Source organism: Hyla sarda, chromosome 12 (genome assembly GCF_029499605.1).
Source record: "Hyla sarda isolate aHylSar1 chromosome 12, aHylSar1.hap1, whole genome shotgun sequence".
Lineage (NCBI taxonomy): Eukaryota > Metazoa > Chordata > Amphibia > Anura > Hylidae > Hyla > Hyla sarda.
In genome coordinates, this window is record NC_079200.1 from 56355660 (window position 1) to 56380021 (window position 24362).

Genomic DNA, 24362 nt, shown 5'->3' on the forward strand with positions numbered 1-24362 from the left:
ATTCCCTTTTCCAACCGAACCACATGCGTTATCCGCGTGATGAGATCAGCCACCTCCGGAGGAGAGGATCTGATCCAAAATCAGCTTCCTGGCCTGATAAAAAATTCTCAGAATCCCTATCTCCACCATTGAAGGCTCCCGACTACATCCTATCAGCCCAAGCAGACATTTCCTGGGGTCCCTAGATACAGTTATTCCATAGACCGATCTAATGAGCTGTAACACCCCAGTCCAATATGTAGTCAAACAAGGACACGACCACATCATATGTACAAGGTGTGCCTCCACCTCGCCACACCTCGGGCAGGTAGAATCAGACCGCACCCCAATTCTGTGGAGGAAAAGTGGAGTCCTGTACACTCTGTGTATAAAAAATAGTTGAGACAGACGGTAAGCTTCAGACACCGACAGAAAGGGGGTAAGCGCCAGTACAATACTCCACTCCTCGTCAGTCAGAATCCCAAGGTCTCTCTCCCATTTGGATCTAACTGTTAAAGGGAAGCCCGCATGATAAAAAGAAAGTAACTCCCCATATAGCCCGGAAATTACCCCAGCCGATTCTCACTTCTGTACAACTGATTCCAATACCCCATTAGAATGTACAGCGGTCCCCTCCGATTCTGAGACTCATAGGCATGACGGAGTTGTAAATACCGGTAAAAGGAGGAGCGTGGTAGGGCAAACTCCACCCGCAAGTCTTCAAAGGGCCGAACTACCCCCTGATCAGCTTATTGACCCAGTTCACAGAGTCCCCTCCTCTCCCAGAACTCAGCATCAACAAAAGAATTAAAAACAGGTAAGCCAGGGTTGTGCCACAGCGGGGTGCAGGCAAGATAACCAGGTATGCCCAACAATTTTTTCGCATGACCTCAAAGCTTACATAACAAGCGAGTCGTGGGGGAGGAGTCTGGAGGTCTGGTAAGAGCTCCAATCTCCAAGATATGTAGAGGTATTCTGCCCCCGTGCTTAAGCATAAACAGCCGACCTGTAGGACCCAATGTAGATAGTGCAGCCCACCCTCTCACCTGATGCAGTTGTGATGCAATATAGTATAACCACGGATTCGGTAGAGCAAATCCTCCCGCTAATTTACCCCTCTGTAACGTTTCTAGCCTAATCCTGGCAGTCTTGCCCCCCCAAACCAACTGTCTGAAAAGTCGTTGAATCCTCTGAAAGTGAGCCATCGCAATCCAAACCGGAGAATTCTGCAGGATATACAATAGCTGAGGCATAAGGACCATTTTAGCTAGATTAGTACGACCTACTACCGAGATTGGGAGCTTACACCACACCGACACTTTTTGAGAACTCCTGTCTAGAAGGGGGAGGAGATTGCAAGGAACAAAGTCATGTATGTAGGGAGTAATGTTAACCCCTAGGTACTTAAAACTAGAGACCACTTGTATTTTGGAAATAGCAATTTGAGGGATATCTGGCAAAGGATCAAGAGGCATCAAGACCGACTTATCCCAATTAATGAGGAGCCCGGAGAAGGATCCAAATTCCGCAATAAGAGAAATAACTGGGGCCAGTGAGCGTGCTGTGTCTCCCATAAACAATAACATACCATCTGCATATAGGGCCACTCGTTCCTCTATAGTCCCATACCTAAACCCTGAGACATCCGGTGACCTCCGTAAAACACAAGCCAGGGGTTCGATGGCTATAGCAAAAAATAGGGGCGACAAGGGGCACCCCTGCCGGGTACCTCTCTGTAGAGCAAATGAGGGTGAAATCTTACCATTTACCCTGAGACGGGCTACCGGACTTTGGTAGAGAAGTTTAACATAGGAGAGGAACCTATCCCCAAATCCCATGGCCCTCATTGCCCCCCACAAATAATTCCATTCGACACTATCAAATGCTTTGGCAGCGTCCAATGAAAATACTGAGCGTGCCCCCGTACCCTCCTGAGACATCTGTAAATTAAGATACACCCATACACCCACCGTAGACTTGCCAGGATTAAATCCGGTCTGGTCCCCATGGAGATCGGTCTATAGGAGCCTGCACATAGGGGATCCTTTCCTGGTTTTGGGATAAGAACTACTATCGCTTCCATCATGGAACGTGGCAAGGAGCCCTCTAAAACCGCTGACTCGACTACCCGCAACAGATGTGGCAGTAATACACCAGAAATTTTTTTATACACCTCACTCGGGAGGCCATCAGGGCCGGGGGCCTTCTCGTTATTAGCGTCTTTTAAGGTGAGTCCAGCTCGCCCCTCTGCTCCAGAGTAAGGGAAGGCAATCTAGCCCCACGTACATACGCCTCCAATGCCTCCTTAGGTCAGGATGCTCTAGATGAATAAGCATCCCTATAGAAATCCAGCATTACCTTCATAATCCCCTCCTCATCAGTGAACTCATGACCTTGTTCATCCCGTAGGCAATTAATAAACGACATCCCCTGCTGTGCCCTGGCAATGGAGGCTAACAATTTACCAGAACTTTCACCACTTTCAAAATAACGTTGCTTAACAAAAAAACGCTTATGTTCAGCCGCCTCCTCCAGGTACATTTTATAGTCACTCTGGGCCCTCAATCAGGCAGTCTCAGTCCCCGGGGAGGGGGCCGAAACATACACATTCTCAGCACCAACCACCGCCTTTCTCAACTTCTCGCTCTTTTCCCTAGTGAGAGATTTATGAATACTAATGTCCCGTTTGAACAGTCCACGCAGATAAGCCTTTAGGGAGTCCCACACTGTAGAGACCGAAGCCGAACCCACATTCAGGGCAAGAAAGTCCTGGATTTCAGCAGAAATAATCTCCACAGTAGTCAACACCTGTAGCCAGAATGGGTTCAGTTTCCACAAGGGGCGCCCCCCTCCAGCACCGTCAGTAAAGTCAAGTGTAAGCCTGATGGGGGAATGATCCGAGAGCCCTCTAGCCAAATATTCTATATGTCTAACCATCCTAACCATGTCCCCATCACCTATCGCCAAGTCAATTCTAGAAAGGGTTCCATGCGTAGTAGAGTGACAAGAGTACTGCAGTTCAGAAGGATTGCGACAGCGCCACAAGTCAAATAGGTCAACCTCAGACAGTAATGTAGCAAGTCCAGTCGGCCTAGAGGGGGGTGGGGTGGGCTGCAGTCCCCAGAACCTATCCACCGAAGCATCTAGGACCTGATTGAAGTCACCACAGATAAGGATAGGGGCCACAGGGAAACCCGAAAATACAGAGAAAACCCGATGCATGACTCTACTACTATAAGGGGGAGGGATGTACACACCCACAATGATCACGATACGGCGAGACACCTCCGCCAGCAGACAAACATATCTACCCTCCGGGTCAATGCTAGAGGAGAGGACATTAAACGGGATAGATTTATGGATCAATAAACTGACCCCTCTAGCATGAAAAGAGAATGTAGAATCGAACGAGTGACCCACCCAGGCCCTATGAAGAACCTCAGTGGTGTCCCCCGTCAAATGAGTCTCAGTGAGACATAAGACAGCCGGCTGAAAGTGTCTCACCGCATTAAAAACAGCATATCTTTTGGAAACATCTCCCAACCCCCTAACATTCCATCCTATAAAATTAAAGACCGCCATCATGCAACCAGTAACAAGTAACGACCCCAAGAACAAGAAACATACTCAAGGAGTACATGCGCACTCTCAAAGGGAGCAGTCTCGTAGAGCAGCCAGCAGCGGAGGGAGAGACGGAAAACCAGACAAACAAACAAATAACATCAAACCAACACCAACACATCTTCTCTATGCGCCGTGGCTCACGGCATCTAGGAGCTCAAACATACCCACAACGGTCACTACCACACTTCAAACAGAACCAGAAAGCATACCAGGATACTGGGACCAGGTCGAGGGCATATTGCATTCAGTCAGCCAGCCAGCCAAGCATTAACATGCAGCCAGAGCACTCCTGCAAATAGTCATACGTTAACATCTCTCATTTGAACTTATGGCAATACATCCCAACCCAACAGACCCCCCCCCCCCCCACCCCCACAAGATGAACACAAGCATTACCAAACAGTATGAAGTATAGAGCCACTAAACAAATCCCCCCCCAACCCCACCGCCCCAACTACAGCATCCACCCCCCCGCAGAGAGTGTCAGTTCAAGGAAGAAAAACCAACAACATCAGCAGTTCACATAAGTGCCACGTTAGCCAGTTCAAGATATGATCAATCCGGGACGGGTTCTGGTGAGCCCCTCCGGGCTCTCTGGCGCAGCTGAACTTCATGCGTGTCTAGCCACCGGACCGCGGCATCCACTCCGTCGAAGAAATGGGTGGTTCCTAAAGCAACCACCCTCAGCCTGGCAGGGTATAGCATAGAATATTGAATATCCAGGGAGCGCAGTCTCTTTTTAACAGCCATAAAGGAGGCACGTTTCTTCTGCACCTCCGCCGAGAAATCCGGAAAGAAGGATATAACATGGTTGTCCACGGTGACCGGCTGTTGCTCCCTAGCCAGTTTAAGCACCAGGTCCCTGTCACGGTAATGAAGGAGTTTCAGCAGCATAGATCTCGGCGGACCACCAGGAGGAAGCGGTCGCATGGGAACTCGATGGGCCCTCTCCACAGCAAAGAGAGGGGTCAGATTGGCAAACACCTCCTTGAGCCAATTTTCCATGTACTCCGTAGGAGAACGACCCTCACACTTTTCAGGCAGTCCTATTATCCTCACATTGTTTCGACACAGACGATTTTCCAGATTATCTGCTTTAGTTTTGAGCATGGCTATGTCCTGACTATGTCTAGTAGAGTCCCGGACCAAAGGAACCACTGTATCCTCCACATCACTAACTCGACCCTCCACTGCAGAGGTGCGCTCCGCCACCTTTTGCAAATCATGGCGCATTAAGGAGATAACAGACTGCACAGTGCCCACCTGAGCAGTCAGTTGGAAGAGGGTAGAGTTGCACCTCTGTATTTCCGCAAATACTGTAGCCATAGTAGGTTCAACTGCAGGCGCAGCAGCCACCAGCACAAACAAATCAGGAGATGTACCAGGCAACGATACATGTGATTTCGCCACAGAAGCCTGCAGAAAAGTGTCATAGTCCTCCAGAGGGTCCATGGGGGTCCCTATATCCACCATAGGAAGAGGGGCCTCTTTGTGAGCAGGTGAATCAGGGGGTTGTCGCCTCAGTGCAAATTTCTCCAGCTTAGCCGCCACTTCCTGCTGTAACGTCATCTTAGTCCCAGACGAAGAGGACCCACCGGCCCCCTGCTGTGAGGGGCCTGCTCCCTCCCTATTTCTCCGACCCACAACAAAGTCCAGGCAATGTAATAGTAAAAGCACACAATATGGTAGAACAGGCGTCACTGAGGTCTCTCCAATCGGATAGTCCATCAACTCAGCAGCAGGCAATGCCACCAGCAGGGGGGTGGGGGAGTACACAGGAAACAGGGAGAACAGTCCAGCAACACAAATATGGCAGAGGGGGGGGGGGGGGGGGGGTTCCCCCAAATCACAGTGACAGTCCAGTGAGGTGGCTCCAGCAGTCCCTCCAATAGATCAGTGGGCCTCTGCAGGGTCAGCAGCACAAGAGTCCTGGGAGTCTCTCCACTCGCACTCCCGGGGCGGCAGTCAGTCCCGTTCCCCCCCAGTACAGAGCTGTACTCACGATATTCGCAGGGACTCCGGCAAGAGCCCCCGCAGCTCCGACAGCGGTGCAGCTACTCCTCCTCGCAACTCCGCGCCGCTCTCTCCACCGGAGACTGCAGAAGAGACAGGGCCGGCCGCCTCCGCCTCCTCACACAGGCCGTCGTTCCCCGCCTGCCACAGACCAGACCGGAAGCCAAGAAGGGACCCTCAGGATGAAGGCCGGGCAGCGCGGCAGGCCAGATCACTGACCTCACCAGCTTCCCCCGGGACACCAGGAGCCACCCTAGCAAGGCGTCGGAGCAGGTAAGGACGTCCCCAGTCTCCTTCAGGAGCACCGCAGAGGGGGGAAGCAGGCAGGATAGGTCACGGAGAGGCCTAGCACACCACAGGCCTCGAGACGCACCTCAAACTCCACCGACGGTCACAATGGGGGCACCAGAGGAGACCCCGGGGTGGTGGGGGTCCCGCCAAGAGGGACTGGAGCCTTAAAACAGCAGGATAGCAGAGATATTGTAAGGATGGAGCTCAGGATGGCAGGAGCTCAGCGCTCACACGTCCTCTCAGTTGGCCATGCAAACCCCGCCCCGGATTAAGATTTTTTAATAGAAGTAATTTACAAATCTGTTTATCTTTCTGGAGCCAGTTGATATATAAAAAAAAGTTTTTCCTGGATAACCCCTTTAACCCCTTAAGGACCAAGGACATACCGGTACGTCCTTGGTCCTGCTCTTCTGATATAACGCGGGGTTACACAGTAACCCCGCGTCATATCACGGCGGGCCCGGCGTCATAGTGAAACCGGGACGCGCCTCTAATAGCGCGCAGCGCCGATCGCGGCGCCGCGCGCTATTAACCCTTTAGCCGCGCGCTCAGAGCTGAGCCGCGCGGCTAAAAGTGAAAGTTCCCGACTAGCTCAGTCGAGCTGTTCGGGATAGCCGCGGCTAATCGCGGCATCCCGAACAGCTGACAGGACAGCGGGAGGGCCCCTACCTGCCTCCTCGCTGTCCGATCGCCGAATGACTGCTCAGTGCCTGAGATCTAGGCATGAGCAGTCATGCGGCAGAATCGTTGATCACTGGTTTCTTATGAGAAACCAGTGATCAACATAGAAGATCAGTGTGTGCAGTGTTATAGGTCCCTATGGGACCTATAACACTGCAAAAAAAAAGTGGAAAAAAAAAGTGAATAAAGATCATTTAACTCCTCCCCTATTAAAAGTTTGAATCACCCCCCTTTTCCAATAAAAAAAAAAAACACAGTGTAAATAAAAATAAACATATGTGGTATCACCGCGTGCGGAAATGTCCGAATTATAAAAATATATCATTAATTAAACCGCTCGGTCAATGGCGTGCGTGCAAAAAAATTCCAAAGTCCAAAATAGTGCATTTTTGGTCACTTTTTATATCATTTAAAAATGAATAAAAAGTGATCAATAAGTCCTATCAATGCAAAAATGGTACCGTTAAAAACTTCAGATCACGGCGCAAAAAATTAGCCCTCATACCGCCCCATACACGGAAAAATAAAAAAGTTATAGGGGTCAGAAGATGACAATTTTAAACGTACTAATTTTCCTGCATGTAGTTATGATTTTTTCCAGAAGTCCGACAAAATCAAACCTATATAAGTAGGGTATCATTTTAATCGTATGGACCTACAGAATAAAGATAAGGTGTCATTTTTACCGAAAAATGTACTACGTAGAAATGGAAGCCCCCAAAAGTTACAAAACAGCGGTTTTGTTTCAATTTTGTCGCACAATGATTTTTTTTCCCGCTTCACCATAGATTTTTGGGCAAAATGAATGATGTCATTACAAAGTAGAATTGGTGGCGCAAAAAATAAGCCATCATATGGATTTTTAGGTGTAAATTTGAAAGAGTTATGATTTTTTAAAGGCAAGGAGCAAAAAACGAAAATGCAAAAACGGAAAAACCCCCGGTCCTTAAGGGGTTAAGGACCAAGCCCATTTTTTACCCTTTGGACCAGAGCGTTTTTGGCACATCTGACCACTGTCACTTTAAGAATTAATAACTCTGGGATGCTTTTACTTATGAATTTGATTCTGAGATTTTTAATTTTTTTTTGTGACATATTCTACTTTAACAGTGGTAAATTTTCACTGATCCTTGCATAATTTCTTGGTGAAAAATGCTAAAATTTCATAATAAATTAGAAAATTTAGAATTTTTCTAACTTTGAAGCTCTCTGCTTGTAGGGATAATAGACATACCAAATTAATTATATATTGATTCACATTACAATAAGTAGATTTTTATGATTACCGTAAAATCTTTCTCGGAGAATCCATTGGGGGACACAGACCATGGGTATATGCTGCTGTCACTAGGAGGTAACAAGAAACTAGGCAACAAGAAAAGTCGGCCCCTCCCAGCAGGATATACCTGCCCACAGGCACCTGAGCTAATCAGTTTAGTCCCAGAGCAGTAGGAGAGAACCAACAAGCTAGAAAAAACTGTAACTGTCCGAGGAACCACAGAATAAAAATGAACTGAAACACCCTCGGAAAGATAACCAAACCAGAAATACCAGAATAAATGGGTGGGTGCTGTGTCCCCCAATGGATCCTCTGAGAAAGAGATTTTACGGTAAGCATTGGGGGACACAGACTATGGGACGTACCATGGGTGGGTAAAAGATTCCCAACTTAGGTGGAAGGTGGACTTAGCCTAGCGACCCAGACTAGGATCAGTAGATGCAAAGGTATGTACTCGATAGAATTTCATAAAAGTGTGTAAAGACGACCAAGTGGCTGCTTTACAAATTTGCAAAGCTGAAGCCCTTTCCTTTGCATCGGTAAGCTGCCTAAAAGATAGAACGGATCCACCGAGAAATGGTGTCCTCTGAAGCAGGAAGTCCCTTACGATGATACTCCATAAGCACAAAGGAGTCACACTGGCGAAAGGTAAATCCGAACAGCCCGTACCACATCAAGCTTATGGAACAAATGTTCCTTGGGATGACACAAAAAGACGGAAGGACGATGTCCTCATTTATATGAAACGCGGAAACAACCTTAGGTAAAAAGGAAGGGACCGGGCAAAAAACAACCTTAGGGAGAGCGGCAGGATAGGGCTGCCAGTTCCAAAACTCTCCTAATGGAAGGGACCGCAATAAGGAAGCCACTTCCCAGGAAAGGAGACGAAGAGGAACATCCCTGAGAGGTTCGAAGGGAGTACCCTGCAGGGCACCCAGAACCAGATTTAGATCCCAAGGGGGAGTAGGCAATTTGTAAGGTGGGGCAGCATGAGCCCCACCTTGTAGAAAAGACCGAATATGAGGACCGGACACCAGAGGGCGTTGAAAGAGAATGAAAAAAGCTGAAAATTGTCCCTGAAGGAACTGAGAGCCAAACGTTGTTCCAACCCCGACTGTAAAAAGGGAAGAAGTCGTGGGAGAAAGAATGTAACTGGAGAAAAGGAGTGAGATTCACACCAACAAAAATAAGACGGTGGTAAATCTTCGCAGAAGAGGACTTGCGCGCCCTTATAATAGAGCGAACTACCTGGGGAGAGAAAACGAAAAAAGCAATCCCTCGGAAAAGAAGCAAACTCGATCCGATAGGCGTTGGAAACGACATCTCGGACCCAGGAGTCCTGCACGTGGGCAGACCAGACGTCCCGGAAGAATAACAAACGCCTTCCCACCTGAGAAAAATCTTCTGGTGGGGGTGTCCCTTCAGGCAGAGGGAGGTTATCCGATTTCTAGGAGGGATGGGCCTTGAAAGAAAGAGCCATCATGTCCTGTGAGGATGCCGGTCTGGGAGCGCCCTAATGGAGCCATAGGACCAAAGGAGGTCGACTTCCGTTGGGAGTCAGTACTGCGAGACTTAGTCTTTAGTACTAAAGAATAGGAAGCTCCATCTGCCAAGGGCAGAGTAGTCTCTTTGACAGGCAGGAAACCAGAGGATCCACGGTTGGTGGAGATGTCCACCTTGCAATGAGGTCCTGGGCAAAAGGAAATTGTGCCTGAACCTTCTTAGTCCCTTTAAAGTGCTTGTCAGGATGCTTGCAAGTTGTTTCCAGTAAGGTGTCAAATTCAGCATGAGAGCTGAAAACCTTAGGTGAGGGACAGGAGCGATGAAAGGAAACTTCTGGAGCTGGGTCCGAAGTTTCTGGGTTCTCTAGGTGAAAGGTGTCCCTTTTGGCCGAGACCAAGTTGTCCACTATGTCGGATGTGCCGGTTCAGACCTCTGAGTCAGAGGCAGAACCTGAAGCAGTTCTGAGTTCGAAAATAGCGCAAGCAAAAATAAAAATGAAGCAGCCTCACCCAGTGTCTGTGTCTCTCAGGAAGAGAAGAAGCAGGCTGTGTGAATAAACTCCAGTCCTCAGCAGAGGAGAGAGAGAGGGGGGGGGGGGGGGTCAATGAGAAGGAGGGAGCTAGGTCAGCACGAGCCAAGCGTTAATTGGTTCAAAATGACCCCTGCAGCGCAGCCTGCGCACAGTGCTGATAGGCAGATAACCAAACAAAAACAGCGGGGAGTAAGCGGAGCTAAGTTCCGTGAGGAGAACTCGCTGCGGCGATTATTACAATCACTTTGAATGTGCGGATGGGAGAAAGGAGAGATGTCAGCCATGCGCGAACAGCGCGGCCGACAGGAAACAGAAGTTCTGGTGCTCCGGTCGCATTGCGCATGGATGTGGCGAAAATAAACCGGCACATGCGCACAAAGAAGGCGCCGAGCAACAGAGAAAATGTCCACCTTAAAAGTAAGAACACACATTAAAAAGTCCTGCACCACTGATTTAGCCCCTATGTTCAGAATGGCCGAGCAGGAAACTGTCCCCAGTATGAATAAAAAGGAGTGGGCTCCAAATAGGGGGGCTACAGAGGTTGAGAATCCTGTAAAGAAAAGGGGGGAAATACTCAATTTGTCTTTAGAAACTTACCTCATGAAGTCTTCAGTTAGCTATTAAACACCTGCATCATGCTGGGCTGAGACAGCAAGATGAGCAGGGAAGGTTGGGGGACCCGGACCCAGAGGTAAAACCCCAGGTGCTGACTGGTGGCGAGAAGGAGTTGACAGTACATGACTCTATGTCTGTGCCCCTTCTTCGTACATGGGGAAACAGTGAATGCTTTGTTCCTGAGACACCATCTGAAAATAGAGAAATAAAAGGGAGAGAAAAAAAAAAAAACTAACTATACATTCCTAATCTCAAAAATAAGAAAAATAAGCGACCAGGTCTGGAGAGCACCAGACCTGTTTCTGCCTCCTACTGACACTAAGCTAAAACTGATTAGCTCAGGTGCCTGTGGGCAGGTATATCCTGTTGGGAGGGGCTGACTTTTCTTGTTGCCTCCTAGTGACAGCAGCATATACCCATGGTCTGTATCCCCCAATGGAGCCAATAGAGAAATGTCTACTTTATGTTGGCATCATAAAGTTGACATGTTTTCAGTGACCAGTTCAGTTTTGAAGTGGATTTGAGGGGCCTTCACATTAGAAATACACCATAAATGACCCCATGATAAAAACTGCATCCCTCAAAGTATTCAAAATGACATTCAGTGTTTTAAGCTTTAGGTGTTTCACAGGAATAGCAGCAAAGTGAAGGAGAAAATTAAAAATCTGTATTTTTTACACTTGCATGTTCTTGTAGACCCAGTTTTTGAATTTTTACAAGGGGTAAAAGGAGAGAAATCCCCCCAAAATTTGTAACCCAAATTCTCTCGAGTTAGGAATTATCTCATATGTGAATGTAAAATGCTCTGTGGGTGCACTAGAGGGCTCAGAATGGAAGGAGCGACAATGGGATTTTGGAGAGTGAGTTTTTCTGAAATGGTTTTGGGGGGCATGTCACATTTAGAAAGCCCCTATGGTGCCAGAACAGCAAAAAAAAAAAAAAAAAAACACTACGGACATTCCAGTCACACACACATATCCAGACATACCCTATGAGCTCCTCAGCATCCCAATAGCTAGCTTAGGTCGAGGAGTCACCCCGAATCGGGGGGTCTGTAGAAACATCCAGCAACAACCATGGAACCCAAACCTTATCAAATTATTTTGGGACATTTCCTACTGACATAAAGAGCGTGATATAATGGCACATATTTATTAACTAGAGCTATCCACCGAGCCAAAGGGGGTGGGGACACATTCTTCCAGGCCATCACTATAACCTTGCACACACAAAACAAAAGGAACCGTATCAATGCGTCTATAAGAGCCCTTCTCCAACCCATTAACAACTCCCAGCAGACACACTTCAGGCGTTAAAACAAAGGGGAATTCTTAGTGATCCAATAAGAAAGCCATCACTTCCCTGCAGAAGGGCGCAACGCAGAAGCAGTTCCAAACTGCATGTAGAAAGGTCCCCCTCTCTCTCCCAAACCTAAAACAGACCTCCGACCCAGAGACCCCCTATCCACAGACAAACCCTTTACCCCACAGGGGTGCCCTTGGAAAGACAACCGGCTGAGGAAATCGGCCAGTAACCACCGCCACTAGACCTAGACCACAGCCACTGTCTTAATATGGGCCAGTAAAGATAGAGGGGGAACATACCTGTACAATGTATTAGTCAGCGTCTCATAAGAAACCAGGAGAGCCCCTGCCAAAGCCGTACAAGCGTTGGAAAGGTCCAGGTCGATCCACCAGGCTGCGTACACCAGCTGTGAGGCTAAGAAGTAGTTATGCATATTTGAGGTGGCTAGTCCTCCCCACTTCTTAGGCGCCTGGAGCAGAGCATGTCTCAACCTCGGAGGTTTATTCTGCCAGTAGAAGGATCTCAGAGCCTGGTTAAGCTTAACAAAAGAACCCTTGGGAGGGATAATAGGGGATAAGTGAAACAGATAGTGAAACTTGGGGAGATAGATCATTTAAAAAGTATTAATCCTACCAGCCAAGGACAGGGGCAAGGAGTCCCACGCCTGTAAACGTGCAAGAGTATTGTTGAGGAAGGGATCCAAATTAAGGATCCAAATTAGGGGACGCCTCCACTCCCAAATATCGAAAGCGGGACACACCCTGTAACCCATTAGGAAGCACAGAGGGCAAAACCCCAGTACGGGACAGGGACATTAGAGATGATTTAGCCCAATTAACCCGTAGACCCGAGACTTCCCCAAATCTCTCCAATAAACAGAATAGAGCGCCCAGTGAGTCCCTAGTATCCGCTAAGTACACTAAGGTGTAGTCCGCATATAGAGATATCTTCTCAGTCAGGGAACCCCCAGTGACCCCCTAATCGCAGCAGAGGAGCGAACCGCCGCCGCTAGGGGCTCTACAGCTCAAGCAAACAAAAAGGGTGACAAGAGGCACCCCTGCGTAGTACCCCTACCCAAACAGAATGAATCGGAAATCTCCAAATTAGTGCGAACCCGGGCTCTGGGCAAGTCATACAGTAAGCGAACCCATTTCTGAAAAACAGGTCCCAAGTGGAGGATTCACATCAGGCACCAAATATAATGCCACTCAACTGAATCAAAAGCCTTATAGATATCAAGGCTAACCACGTAACCAGGGGAGACACACCCCTCCGCTGCAGAGAGGTTGAGCTGAAGTCGTTTTACATTGACATCAGTCGCCCTCCCCGGCATGAACTGTCTGGTCAGGGTGAACTATAGAGGAAATGAGCACCCGGAGTCTGTTCGCAAGGAGATTCGCTAAGATTTAGGAAATAGGGCGATAAGAATCCGGCAAGGTCGGATCCTTCCCTGGCTTAGGCAGCACCACAATCAGAGCCTCCCTCATAGAATCAGGCAGGGCCCCAGACTCAAATTTAGTAGGATGGGGATCAATTTCTCCTCATTCAGCCTTTACCAGTCCCCCACCAAGCCGTCAAGTCCCAGTTTCTTCCCAGAGGGCAAGTCTTTAATAACCCTTCAGTTGTGAGTGGGCCCTCCAGTCCAGAGGACTGGAGCGAGGTCAGCGGGACAAGGGGGAGCCCCCTCAGAAAGGACAGTATACTCTCAGGGGTTACCCCAGAGGAGGAAGAATATAGGGAGCTATAGAAGGAAAGGAATACTTCATTAATGACCAACGGGTCAGAGCTAAGGGACCCATCCCGAGCCCGTACGCAGGGTATGGAAGCCACAGGGCGGCTTTCCCTAGACAGGTAGGCCACCAGTTTACCATTTTTATCTCCAAATTCGAATATAGCCGCCTCCCTCGCTGCCAGTTTAAAGTGCACCCAATCCCTCTGGACAATTAAAAGCGACCTCTGAGCCCTAGCCCACTCCCTCTCAGCCTCCAGAGTAGGGTCCCTCACCACCGCAGCCTCAAGCACCCCTATTTCTGACTGCAGCGCCCACTCCCGGGCCCCCAGAAGTGCCCTCCTGCCCGCATCCCCCACCATAAATGCTCCCCTAACCTTGGCTTTGTAAGCGTCCCACTGAACAAGGGCATCCGCATGGGAGGCATTATGGGTCCAGTAGTCAGAGTGAGCAGTCTCCAAGGCAGGAGAAATCTCCTCCGCCTGAAGGCACCCAGGATGCATCCTCCACAAACATGAGGAAGGTTTATGGCGTAGGGACAAGGTAACAATCAAGGCAGAATGATCTGAGATCCCTCTACTAGTAAAGCACACCTCACTCACCGCTGGCAGAAGATCAGCTGAAGCGAAAGCGAGGTCAATTCGGGAGAAGGTTCGATGCATCTCCAAAGGTCAGTAAGTCCCAACCCCAGACGCCAAGAAGTTAATGCAGAGGAGCTGGGGTCCACAGCACTGGTGCGATCGAGTCGGGGTCAGGAACAGCGTTGAAGTCTCCTACAAAAAGAACAGGGTCAGTAGGGAAGGATGTCAGCTTATCCACAATCGAGGTCAAGAGGGTAACCTGAAAGGGAGGAGGCACATACAAAGAAAAAAAGTTAAAACAAAAGGAGGCCAGCGCACAATGCAGTATCACATACCTACCAAAATGGTCACAGGAAACCTGGGAAATTATCAGGGGAAATTACTTAGAGACTCAACCATAGAGACTCTGTTCTCCAACTCTGTGGTGCGCCCTCTCAACTTTTGAGTCTCATGGCGTAGAATAAAAAATTCCTGTCGCAGCTCATCCACTTTAGTGATCATAGAAGTATGACAGGAGGGAATGGTGGACAGAACTTCAGTAAAGCGGAGGTCCATGAGAGTCCCGTCACAATGCATCCGCTCAGGAGAAGGACAATGTGACTGGTCCGAGGGCCCCCCTGCCCCAAACCCGGCCTGGAGAGACAGGGAGCTGCCCGACGGCTCTCCATATCTGGAAAACTGCCTCAGAGACTTAGCTGCATTAGCCGTCACCCTAGTAGACAGCGGAGTCTGCGCCACAGAGTCCCTCAGGGAGTAGCCACTAGCCTCAGAGTGACCTCCATCCGAAGAAGCATCATCATCCATAGCAGGAAGAAACACTCCGACTCCTGTCTTGTTGCGTTTGGATTTACCCCTGGATCCTCCCATGATGGGGTGCCGATCCACGAGAGGGTGATGAGCAAAGTAGGGCACCAGCAGGGAGGAGCACACCGCTCACAGAAAGATAGCAAATAGTCCCACCACAAGTAAGGTAGCAGCTGTATGCAGACTCCCAAGGGTATCAGAGCACCCACAGAACAGTAACACAGTCCAGCACAGAGGGAGTTAAAGGAGCAGCAGCAGAGCCTGGCGCCAACTCTCAGCCCACCACAGCCCCAGCCAGCCCAGAGGAGGCAGATAGAAGAGGCAGGTAAATGCACTGGTCTGGGCCAGATAGGAAGCAAGAGAAGGCAGGTGTGCACAGTCCAAACTGTCCCCCAAGATGCCAGCAAAGCAGCACAGTCCAACAGTCCAGCACAGGAGGGGTTAAAACGGCATAGGACGGGCCCAGACACAGATCTCCCCCACTGCTGCAGCTGGAGCAAGGACAGCGGGAGTTGCCCCAGCAACCAGGAACAGCACAGGCCCCGCCCACGAAGGTCAGCAATGGCGGGCCTCGTTACTTTAGATGAAGGGATTTCCCGGGACCCCAGCCAGCTCTGGGTACCTGGTAGCACGTCCGCGCAGCTGCTCCGCTGCCCTCCAGAGAGCGCATGCCCGGAACACAGCTGCCGCACTGCCACCTCACCTCCAGTCCCGGTCACAGCTGCACCCGCACTCCGTTCCCACAGCCGGAATGAAAGCCCCCATCCTCACCGCCGCCAGGACCAAGGATCCCCAAGGCTTAGCAAGGTCCTCCGGTGAGTCACACAGGGGGGTCAGGGGGATAAAATCGGGGTAATCCAGACGGAGAGCGGGAGCTCGGCAGACACACATCTGCTCAGCTCCCCATGCAGGCCACGCCCATCCACCCCACAGGTGTTTGATGACTTTTTGTTAAAGTTGGATGTGTAAATGAACTTTTTTTTTCACTAAATGCAGTTTTTTTTAACCAAATTTACCATTTTTACAAGAGGTAATAGGAGAAAATGCCCCCCAAAATTTGCAACCCCATTTCTTCTGAGTATGGAAATATGCCATGTGTGGATGTAAAGTGCTCTGCGGGCGAACTACAATGCTCAGAAGAGAAGGAGCGCCATTGGGCTGTTGGAGAGAGAATTTGGCTGTAATTCAAGTTGGGGGCCATGTGCGTTTACAAAGCCCCCATGGTGCCAGAACAGTGGACCCCCCCCACATGTGACCCTATTTCAGAAACTACACCCCTAACAGAATGTAACAATGGGTGCAGTGAGCATTTAAACCCCACTATAGTTTTACAGATCTTTGGAACAGTGGGCTGGGAATAGTGGGCTGTGCAAATGAAAAATTACATTTTTCATTTTCATGGACCACTGTTCCAAAAGTCTGTCAGACACCTGAGGGGTGTAAATGCTCACTGTACCCCTTATTACATTACATGAAGGGTGTAGTTTCAAAAATGGGGTCACATGTGGGGGGTCCACTCTTCTGGCACCATGGGGGCTTTGTAAACGCACATGGCCTTCAATTCCAGCCAAATTTTCTCTCCAAAAGCCCAATAGCGCTCCTTCTCTTCTGAACATTGTTGTTCGCCAGCATTGTTGAAGGGCCAGATGTTACAGAACTGCAACTCCCAGCATGCCTGGATTGTCTGGGCATGCTGAGAGTTGTAGTTTTGCAACATCTGGAAGGACAGTGGTCTCCAAACTGTGGCTTTCCAGATGTTGCAAAACTACAACTCCAAGCATGCCCAGACAGCCTTTGGCTGTCTGGGCATGCTGGGAGTTGTAGTTTGGCAACTCCTAGAAGGCAGCAGTGAAGATCACTTACCACAGATTTTCACTGCTGCCTCCGCCTCCTTACTGCCGCCAGTCCCGTCTCTGACAGCGCCGATCATCCTTATTTTCTGGCGATCGGGTCACCAGAGACCCGATCAGCCTGGAAAAGCCGCAAATCGCCGATCTGAATTGATTGGCAATTTGCAGCGATTGCCGACATGTGGCGTCTCAGACCCCCCCAGGCATCCCACTCCATTCCCTGCCCGATGCACGGTGGGGACCAAAATTCCCATGGGTGTACAGGTACGCCCTTGGTCCTTAAGTACCAGGGCGTCAGGACGTACCCGTATGCCTGTGGTCCTTAACCCCTTAAGGACACAGCTCATTTTCACCTTAAGGACGCCGGCCTTTTTTGCAAATCTGACCACTGTCACTTTAAGCATTAACTCTGGGATGCTTTTACCTTTCATTCTGATTCCGAGATTGTTTTTTCGTGACATATTCTACTTTATGTTAGTGGTAACATTTCGTCGATACTTGCATAATTTCTTGGTGAAAAATTCAAAAATTTCATGAAAAATTAGAAAATTTTGCATTTTTTTTAACTTTGAAACTCTCTGCTTATAAGGAAAATGGAAATCCCAAATAAATTATATATTGATTCACATATACAATATGTCTACTTTGTGTTTGCATCATTAAGTTGACATGTTTTTACTTTTGGAAGACATCAGAGGGCTTCAAATATAGCAGCAATTTTCCAATTTTTCAAAAAAATTTCAAAATTGGAATTTTTAAGGGACCAGTTCAGTTTAGAAGTGGATTTGAGGGGTCTTTATATTAGAAATACCCCACAAATGACCCCATTATAAAAACTGCACCCATCAAAGTATTCAAAATGACATTCAGTAAGTGGGTTAACCCTTTAGGTGTTTCACAGGAATAGCAGCAAAGTGAAGGAGAAAATTCAAAATCTTCCTTTTTTCCACTCGCATGTTCTTGTAGACCCAGTTTTTGAATTTTTACAAGGGGTAAAAGGAGAAAAACTTCCTAAAATTTGTAACCCAACTTCTCTCGAGTAAGGAAATACCTCATGTGTATGTCAAGTGTTCTGTGGGTGCACTAGAAGGCTCAGAAGGGAAGGAGCCCTGAATCCTGAGCCATGTTGTGCACCCGCAGAGCATTTTACGCCCACATATGGGGTATTTTCATACTCAGGAGAAATTGCGTTACAAATTTTGGGGGTCTTTTTTTCCTTTTAACGCTTGTGAAAATAAAAAAGTATGGGGCAACACCAGTATGTTAGTGTACATTTTTTTTTTTTTTTTACACTAACAAGCTAGTGTAGCCCCCAACTTTTCCTTTTCATAAGGGGTAAAAGGAGAAAAAGCCTCCCAAAATTTGTTGTGCAATTTCTCCCGAGTACGGAGATACCCCATATGTGGCCCTAAACTGTTTCCTTGAAATAAGACAGGGCTCCGAAGTGAGAGAGCTCCATGCGCATTTGAGGACTAAATTAGGAATTGCATAGGGGTGGACATAGCGGTATTCTATGCCAGTGATTCCCAAACAGGGTGCCTCCAGCTGTTTCTAAACTCCCAGCATGCCTGGGAGTTGTTGTTTTGCAACAGCTGGAGGCTCTGTTTTGGAAACACTGCCGTACGATATGTTTTTTATTTTTATTGGGGGGACAGTGTAAGGGGGTATATATATTGTGTTTTACCCTTTATTATGTGTTAGTGTAGTGTAGTGTAGTGTTTTTAGGGTAATTTCGCACTGATGGGTTTACATTGAGTTTCCCGCTAGGAGTTTGCGCCACGGCAGAAAATTTGCCGCAGCTCAAACTTAAAGCAGGAAACTTACTGTAAACCTGCCCGTGTGAATGTACCCTGTACATAACCTCCAGCTGTTTCAAAACTACTTTTGCAACAGCTGGAGGCACACTGGTTGGAAAACCTTCAGTTAGGTTCTGTTACCTAATTCAGTATTTTCCAACCAGGGTGCCTCCAGCTGTTGCAAAACTACAACTCCCAGCATGTACTGATTGCCGAAGGGCATGCTGGGAGATGTAATTATGCAACAGCTGGAGGAATGCAACTACAACTCCCAGCATGCCGAGACAGCTGTTTGGGCATGCTGGGATTTGCAGTTTTGCAACATCTGGAGGGCTACAGTTTAGAGACTACTGCACACTGATCTCCAAACTGTGGCCCTCCAGATATTGCAAAACTACAAATCCCAGCATGCCCAGACAGCAATTGGCTGTCTGGGCATGCTGGGAGATGTAGTTTTGCAACAGCTGGAGGCACACAACTACAACTCCTAGCATGCCCAGACAGCCGTTTGCAGCCGGGCATGCTGGGAGTTGTAGTTTTGCAACATCTGGAGAACCACTGTTTGGAGACCACTACTCAGTGGTCTCCAAACTGTGATCCTCCAGATCTTGCAAAACTACAACTCCCGGCATGCCCAGAAAGGCATTGGCTGTCTGAGCATGCTGGGAGTTGTAGTTTTGCAACATCTGAAGGATCACAGTTTGCCGACCCCTACACAGTGGTTTCCAAACAGTGGTTCTCCAGATGTTGCAAAACTACAACTCCCAGCACGTCCAGACAGTCTGGGCATGCTGGGAGTTGTAGTTTTGCAACATATGGAGGATCACAGTTTGGCGACCACTACACAGTGGTCTCCAAACAGTGGTCCTCCAGATGTTACTAAACTACAACTCCCAGCATGCCCAGACAGCCAATGTCTGTCTGGGCATGCCGGGAGTTGTAGTTTTACAACATCTGGAGCATCACTCACCGGCCAGTCAGATCCCGCCGCAGCCTGCAGGATCCGCCACCGGGTAAGCAAGGACTTATTCCCTCTGTGCCCCGCTCTCCCCGGACTTCCACATGTGGGCGGAGGTCTGGCAGCGGCAATAGCGGGTGCGTGGCGATGGCGGGGGCACTTACCCCCGCCATCGCCGCTGCCGGACACCCGGATCGCCACGCATCCTCCACACACACAACGCCGCACCTACACACCCGATCGCTGATCGGGTTAATCAAATGGGGTCCCGGGGTGTCGGGCGGGAGTGGTCTCCTGCCGGACACCCCGGGACTTTAGCTAATTAACCCGATCAGTGCCGCGGGAGCGCGCACTTAATGAACGCCGCCTTTATACGGCGGAATGCACGAAGGTATCGCGTTATCCGCCGTATAAATGCGGCGTCCAGCGCGACGGCGGTTAAGCTGAACTTCTCACCTGCCGGAGACAACCGGAGGTGAAAAGTTCAGCCCCTGGGATGCAGCAGCAGCTGCAATTATGTGAATGACGGGTATACCCGTCGCTCTGCGCGAATGCACTTCAGCAGCCGATGGGTATACCAGTCATTCTCCGTTAAGGGGTTAAAGGGGTACTCCGATGGAAAACATTTTTTGGGTGCCAGAAAGTTAAACAGATTTGACTTCTATTTAAAAATCATAATCCTTCCAGTACTTATCAGCTGCTGTATAATACAGGGGAAGTTCTTTTCTTTTTGAATTTCTTTTCTGCCTTTCCACGGTGCTCTCTGCTGACACCTCTGTTAATATCAGGAACTGGCCAGAGCCGGAGAGGTTTGCTATGGGAATTTGCTCCTTCTCTGGACAGTTCCTGACACGGACAGAGGTGTCAGCAGAGAGCACCGTGGACAGACAAAAAATAAATTCAAAAAGAAATGAACTTCCACTGTATTATACAGCAGCTGATAAGTACTGGAAGGATTAAGATTTTTAAATAGAAGTAATTTATAAATCTGTTTAACTTTCTGGCACCAGATGATTTAAAAAAAAAAAAAAAAAAAAAGTTTTCCACCGAAGTACCCCTTTAACCAATTTGGGCCTTAAGGACTTACTTTTACGTTTTCATTTTTTCCACCTTGCCTTCTAAAAATCATAACTTTTTTATATTTTCATCCACAGACTAGTGTGGGGGCTTGTTTTTTGCGCGACCAGTTTTCCTTTGTGATGGCATCACTGATTTTACCATAAAATGTGTGGCACAACCAAAAAAATACTATTTGTGTGGGGGAATTGATAATAAAACCGCAATTTTGCTAGTTTTGGAAGGTTTTGTTTTCATGCTGTACACTTTATGGTAAAAGAGACCTGTTTTCCTTATTCTGTGGGTCAATGCAATTAAAATGATACCCATGATTACATACTTTTCTATTATTATACAGTGGTCCCTCAACATACGATGGTAATTCGTTCCAAACGACCCATCGTTTGTCGAATCCATTGTATGTTGAGGGATTCGTGTAAAGTATAGGAAGCTGTACTCACCAGTCCCTGCCGCTCCGCACCAGGTCCTCACCGCTTCCGCTGCTGTTCCAGGGGCTCCCGATGCTGTCCCGCTGCTCCGGTGTCTTCTTCGCGATCCTCCGGTGTCTTGCGCATCTTCTGCAGGGTCCGGGCCTCGCTTTCAGGTGACGTTATTACGCTGCTGCGCCGGCGCGCCGTGCGTAGTGACTTAATAATGACGCCAGAAAAGCAAGGCCCGGACCCTGGAGAAGATGCGCAAGACACCGGAGGATTGCGAAGTGGACCCGGAGCAGCGGGGATAGGTAAGTGAACCTGCCAGGGATGCTTAAACTGCTATCCGAAAGCAGCTTAAGCATTTTGCGCTGTCGGATAGCAGTTAATGCGATGGCCCCGACATATAAAAGCATCGTATGTCGATGCTGACATCGACATGCGATGGCCTCTGAGAGGCCATCGTATGTCGATTTTATCATATGTCGGGGCCATCGTAGGTCGGGGGGTTATTGTACTGGATAAAAAAATCGCAAACTTTCTAATTAAATTAGGGCATTTAAAATCCCTCTATTTTGAAGACCTATAACTTTTTAATTTTTCCGTTTAAGCGGCGGTATGAGGGCTCATTTTTTGCACCGTGATCTGTAATTTTAGATTTTGATACCACATTTGGAATTATAAAATTTTTAGACCTTTTTTTTAATCAATTTTACTTGAATAAAATGTTTCAAAAATACAGCAATTTTGGACTTTTCTTTTACATTCACGCCGTTCACCATACCAAATATGTTTATTAAAATTTTTATTTTACCCTTTTTGGGGGTAAAATGGGGAAAAACAGACAATTTACACTTTATTGGGGGGGGGGGGGGGGGGGAGTGGATTTTTCAAATTTTTTTTAAAACTTTTTTTTACTTTTATTTTTGCACTTTAATAGTCCCCATAGGGGATTATTTATAGCAATCGATCAATTCGATTGCTAATACTGTTCAGTGCTATGCAAAGGGCATAGCACAGATCAATGTTATCTGTCACCTTCTGCTCTGGTCTGCTCAATCTCAGACCAGAGCAGAAGACCCGTGGAAGGCAGCGGAGGCAGGTGAGGGGACCTTTGTCTGCCATTCTGGATGATTGGATCTCCGCGGTAGCGCTGTGGACGATCCGATCATCCATTTTAGTCACCGCAGCTCTGCAGATGCCGTGATCTGTGTTGATCACGGCATCTGAGGGGTTAATGGCATACATCTGCGCGATCACGGATGTCGGCCATTACCGACAGGTCCCTGGCTGCTATCAGCAGCCGGGACCTGCCGCGCATGACCCGAGCATCGCTCCAATGCTCGCGGTCATGTATTACTGAAGGGTCCCTGTCTGCTATCAGCAGCTGGGACCTGCCGCGCATGACCCGAGCATCGCTCCGATGCTCGCGGTCATGTATAGGACGTAAATGTACGTCCTGGTGCGTTAAGTACCTCCGCACCAGGACGTACATTTACGTCCTACGTTGTTAAGCGGTTAAGGTGAGTTTGAGGCTTGCTCTGTCAGCTACATCTCCGAGATATCTGCTGATAAAATAAGTGTGACACAAATTATATAAAGCTCTTCTTTTGTTTATAGCTGAATCAGTGCTGACATTACACTGCAGCACGATTCTACTTACCTCTGGGTACCTGCATATCCGGAGAGGGAAACAGTTTACGTGGGCACAATTTGATTTTCTTGTGCTTGATTTCATGGTCAATTCCTTTTGTACTCATGTCAGCATAGTGGCTTCGCTGCTTGTTTATGCGTTTGATGTATGACATAGTGTCATCTAATGTGGGACCTGTAAAACATATCTGATTCATTACTTACTGTGCATGCTTAACTTTATCTACCATTACTGAAAATGTTAAGAGTAAAACCTCCTTTCTGATAGTCAGGACGTACCAGATTGATGCATGTTTACACAAGACATATCACAGCTTGATGTTCTTTTTGTACTTGAACCAGAATAGAATGAGGGGCAGTTACTGTCCTGGAAAGAAGAAATACATGTCTAGAGCTCAATATATTTAGACTAACACAAAAAAACATTTACTTGCCTTGTATTAGCTTATAGGAAATCTGTCACCAGTGTCACCTGCAATAACTTGTTGGTACCGACAGGTAGTGCAGGTGATACTGACGACAATGGTACTTCCCTTGTCCCGTTCCGTGCAGGGGATCTCCAGTGATCTCCTTCGTTAACTTCAGCAACGGCCTGGCTTGGGGCATGGGCGGAGCTTAGTGATGTCACCACTGCTGTTCTCTAGCAGCGGGACCCAGCAGAAGTGACGTCACTAAGCTAACCAGGATTTTATGAAATCAAAATATACAGTTTTAATAAAAGAAACAATTGATATAAAAGATAATGAAAAATAACGCCAACTACTAACTAATCACCTAAATCTACATGAGTGTACATATTAATCACATGATATCAAACTAAGCAATTATAAAACATTGTCAAACTTCAAAGAAAAATCAACAAATAAACACAATATATCAGCCCTAGGGATTCAGCAAAATATCATCAAAAACAAGCCTATAATCACGCTATGCCATAAGACAACATTGAACTATCGATACTTTCTTTGTTAGAGACCAAATTGCTTACTAAAATTACCTTAGCTCGATAAACACATTAGTGTTATTATATCTTATGCACATTTAATACCCAATTGGTCCCCCCAGCCCCCGACTATGGAATGTATGAACATTTTTTTTAAAGAGACATTTCGGACCAAAAAGATTCAGTAATTCACTAAAACCCAATCTGACACACAGTGACCACTACGATCTGCAATTGGCAAATCACTTAGACGCCTGGGGACCACTCAAGTATCAGAGGATTCTATCAGCAGAGTAAATTGATAATGGTATAAGAACTTAAACAACAAAAATATCACAACATTCTGAGACCAAAACCTGTCAGGTGGGATCCCAGGAGGATAAATCCAGCACAACTAGTTCCTTTTCTCCAGACATTTCTCAACTGCTGTTGCCATCCCTTATTCCCCAGGGTCTTTGTATAACCCAACTTATTTCTTCACTATGCCCCCTTGGGTCATAGGGCACACCCCTACATGCCTACTAGATGGCAGTCTTGCACTGTTGATCGCCCAGAGCACTATAATGGGTTAAACCTTTGTCAGAATACAGTAAAGAAAAATACTTATCAATATAAGAACAATAACAAAAAAGATAAGGCCTCCATGCCTCCAGGGTTACAGCACCTGTTGTTATGAGAGACTGTCTTTTTGTGGAGGCCATTGTAAGCTTTCCACATAATTAAACCAAAACATTGTGAT

The 24362-nt window shown here is 47.7% G+C and overlaps 1 protein-coding gene across 9 annotated transcripts in view; it reads right to left on the reverse strand.

Annotated features, from left to right (window-relative positions):
* Positions 1 to 24362, reverse strand: part of SYCP2 (synaptonemal complex protein 2) — a 266941-nt gene that overhangs the window by 23025 nt on the left and 219554 nt on the right. For all 9 annotated transcript variants that reach the window (XM_056548745.1, XM_056548746.1, XM_056548744.1 and 6 more), the window contains 2 exons: positions 22960 to 23047; positions 22691 to 22855 (listed from right to left, as the gene is read on the reverse strand). In XM_056548745.1, the coding sequence (XP_056404720.1) occupies positions 22691 to 22855; positions 22960 to 23047 (253 nt within the window). The remainder of the gene's footprint in view (positions 1 to 22690; positions 22856 to 22959; positions 23048 to 24362) is intronic.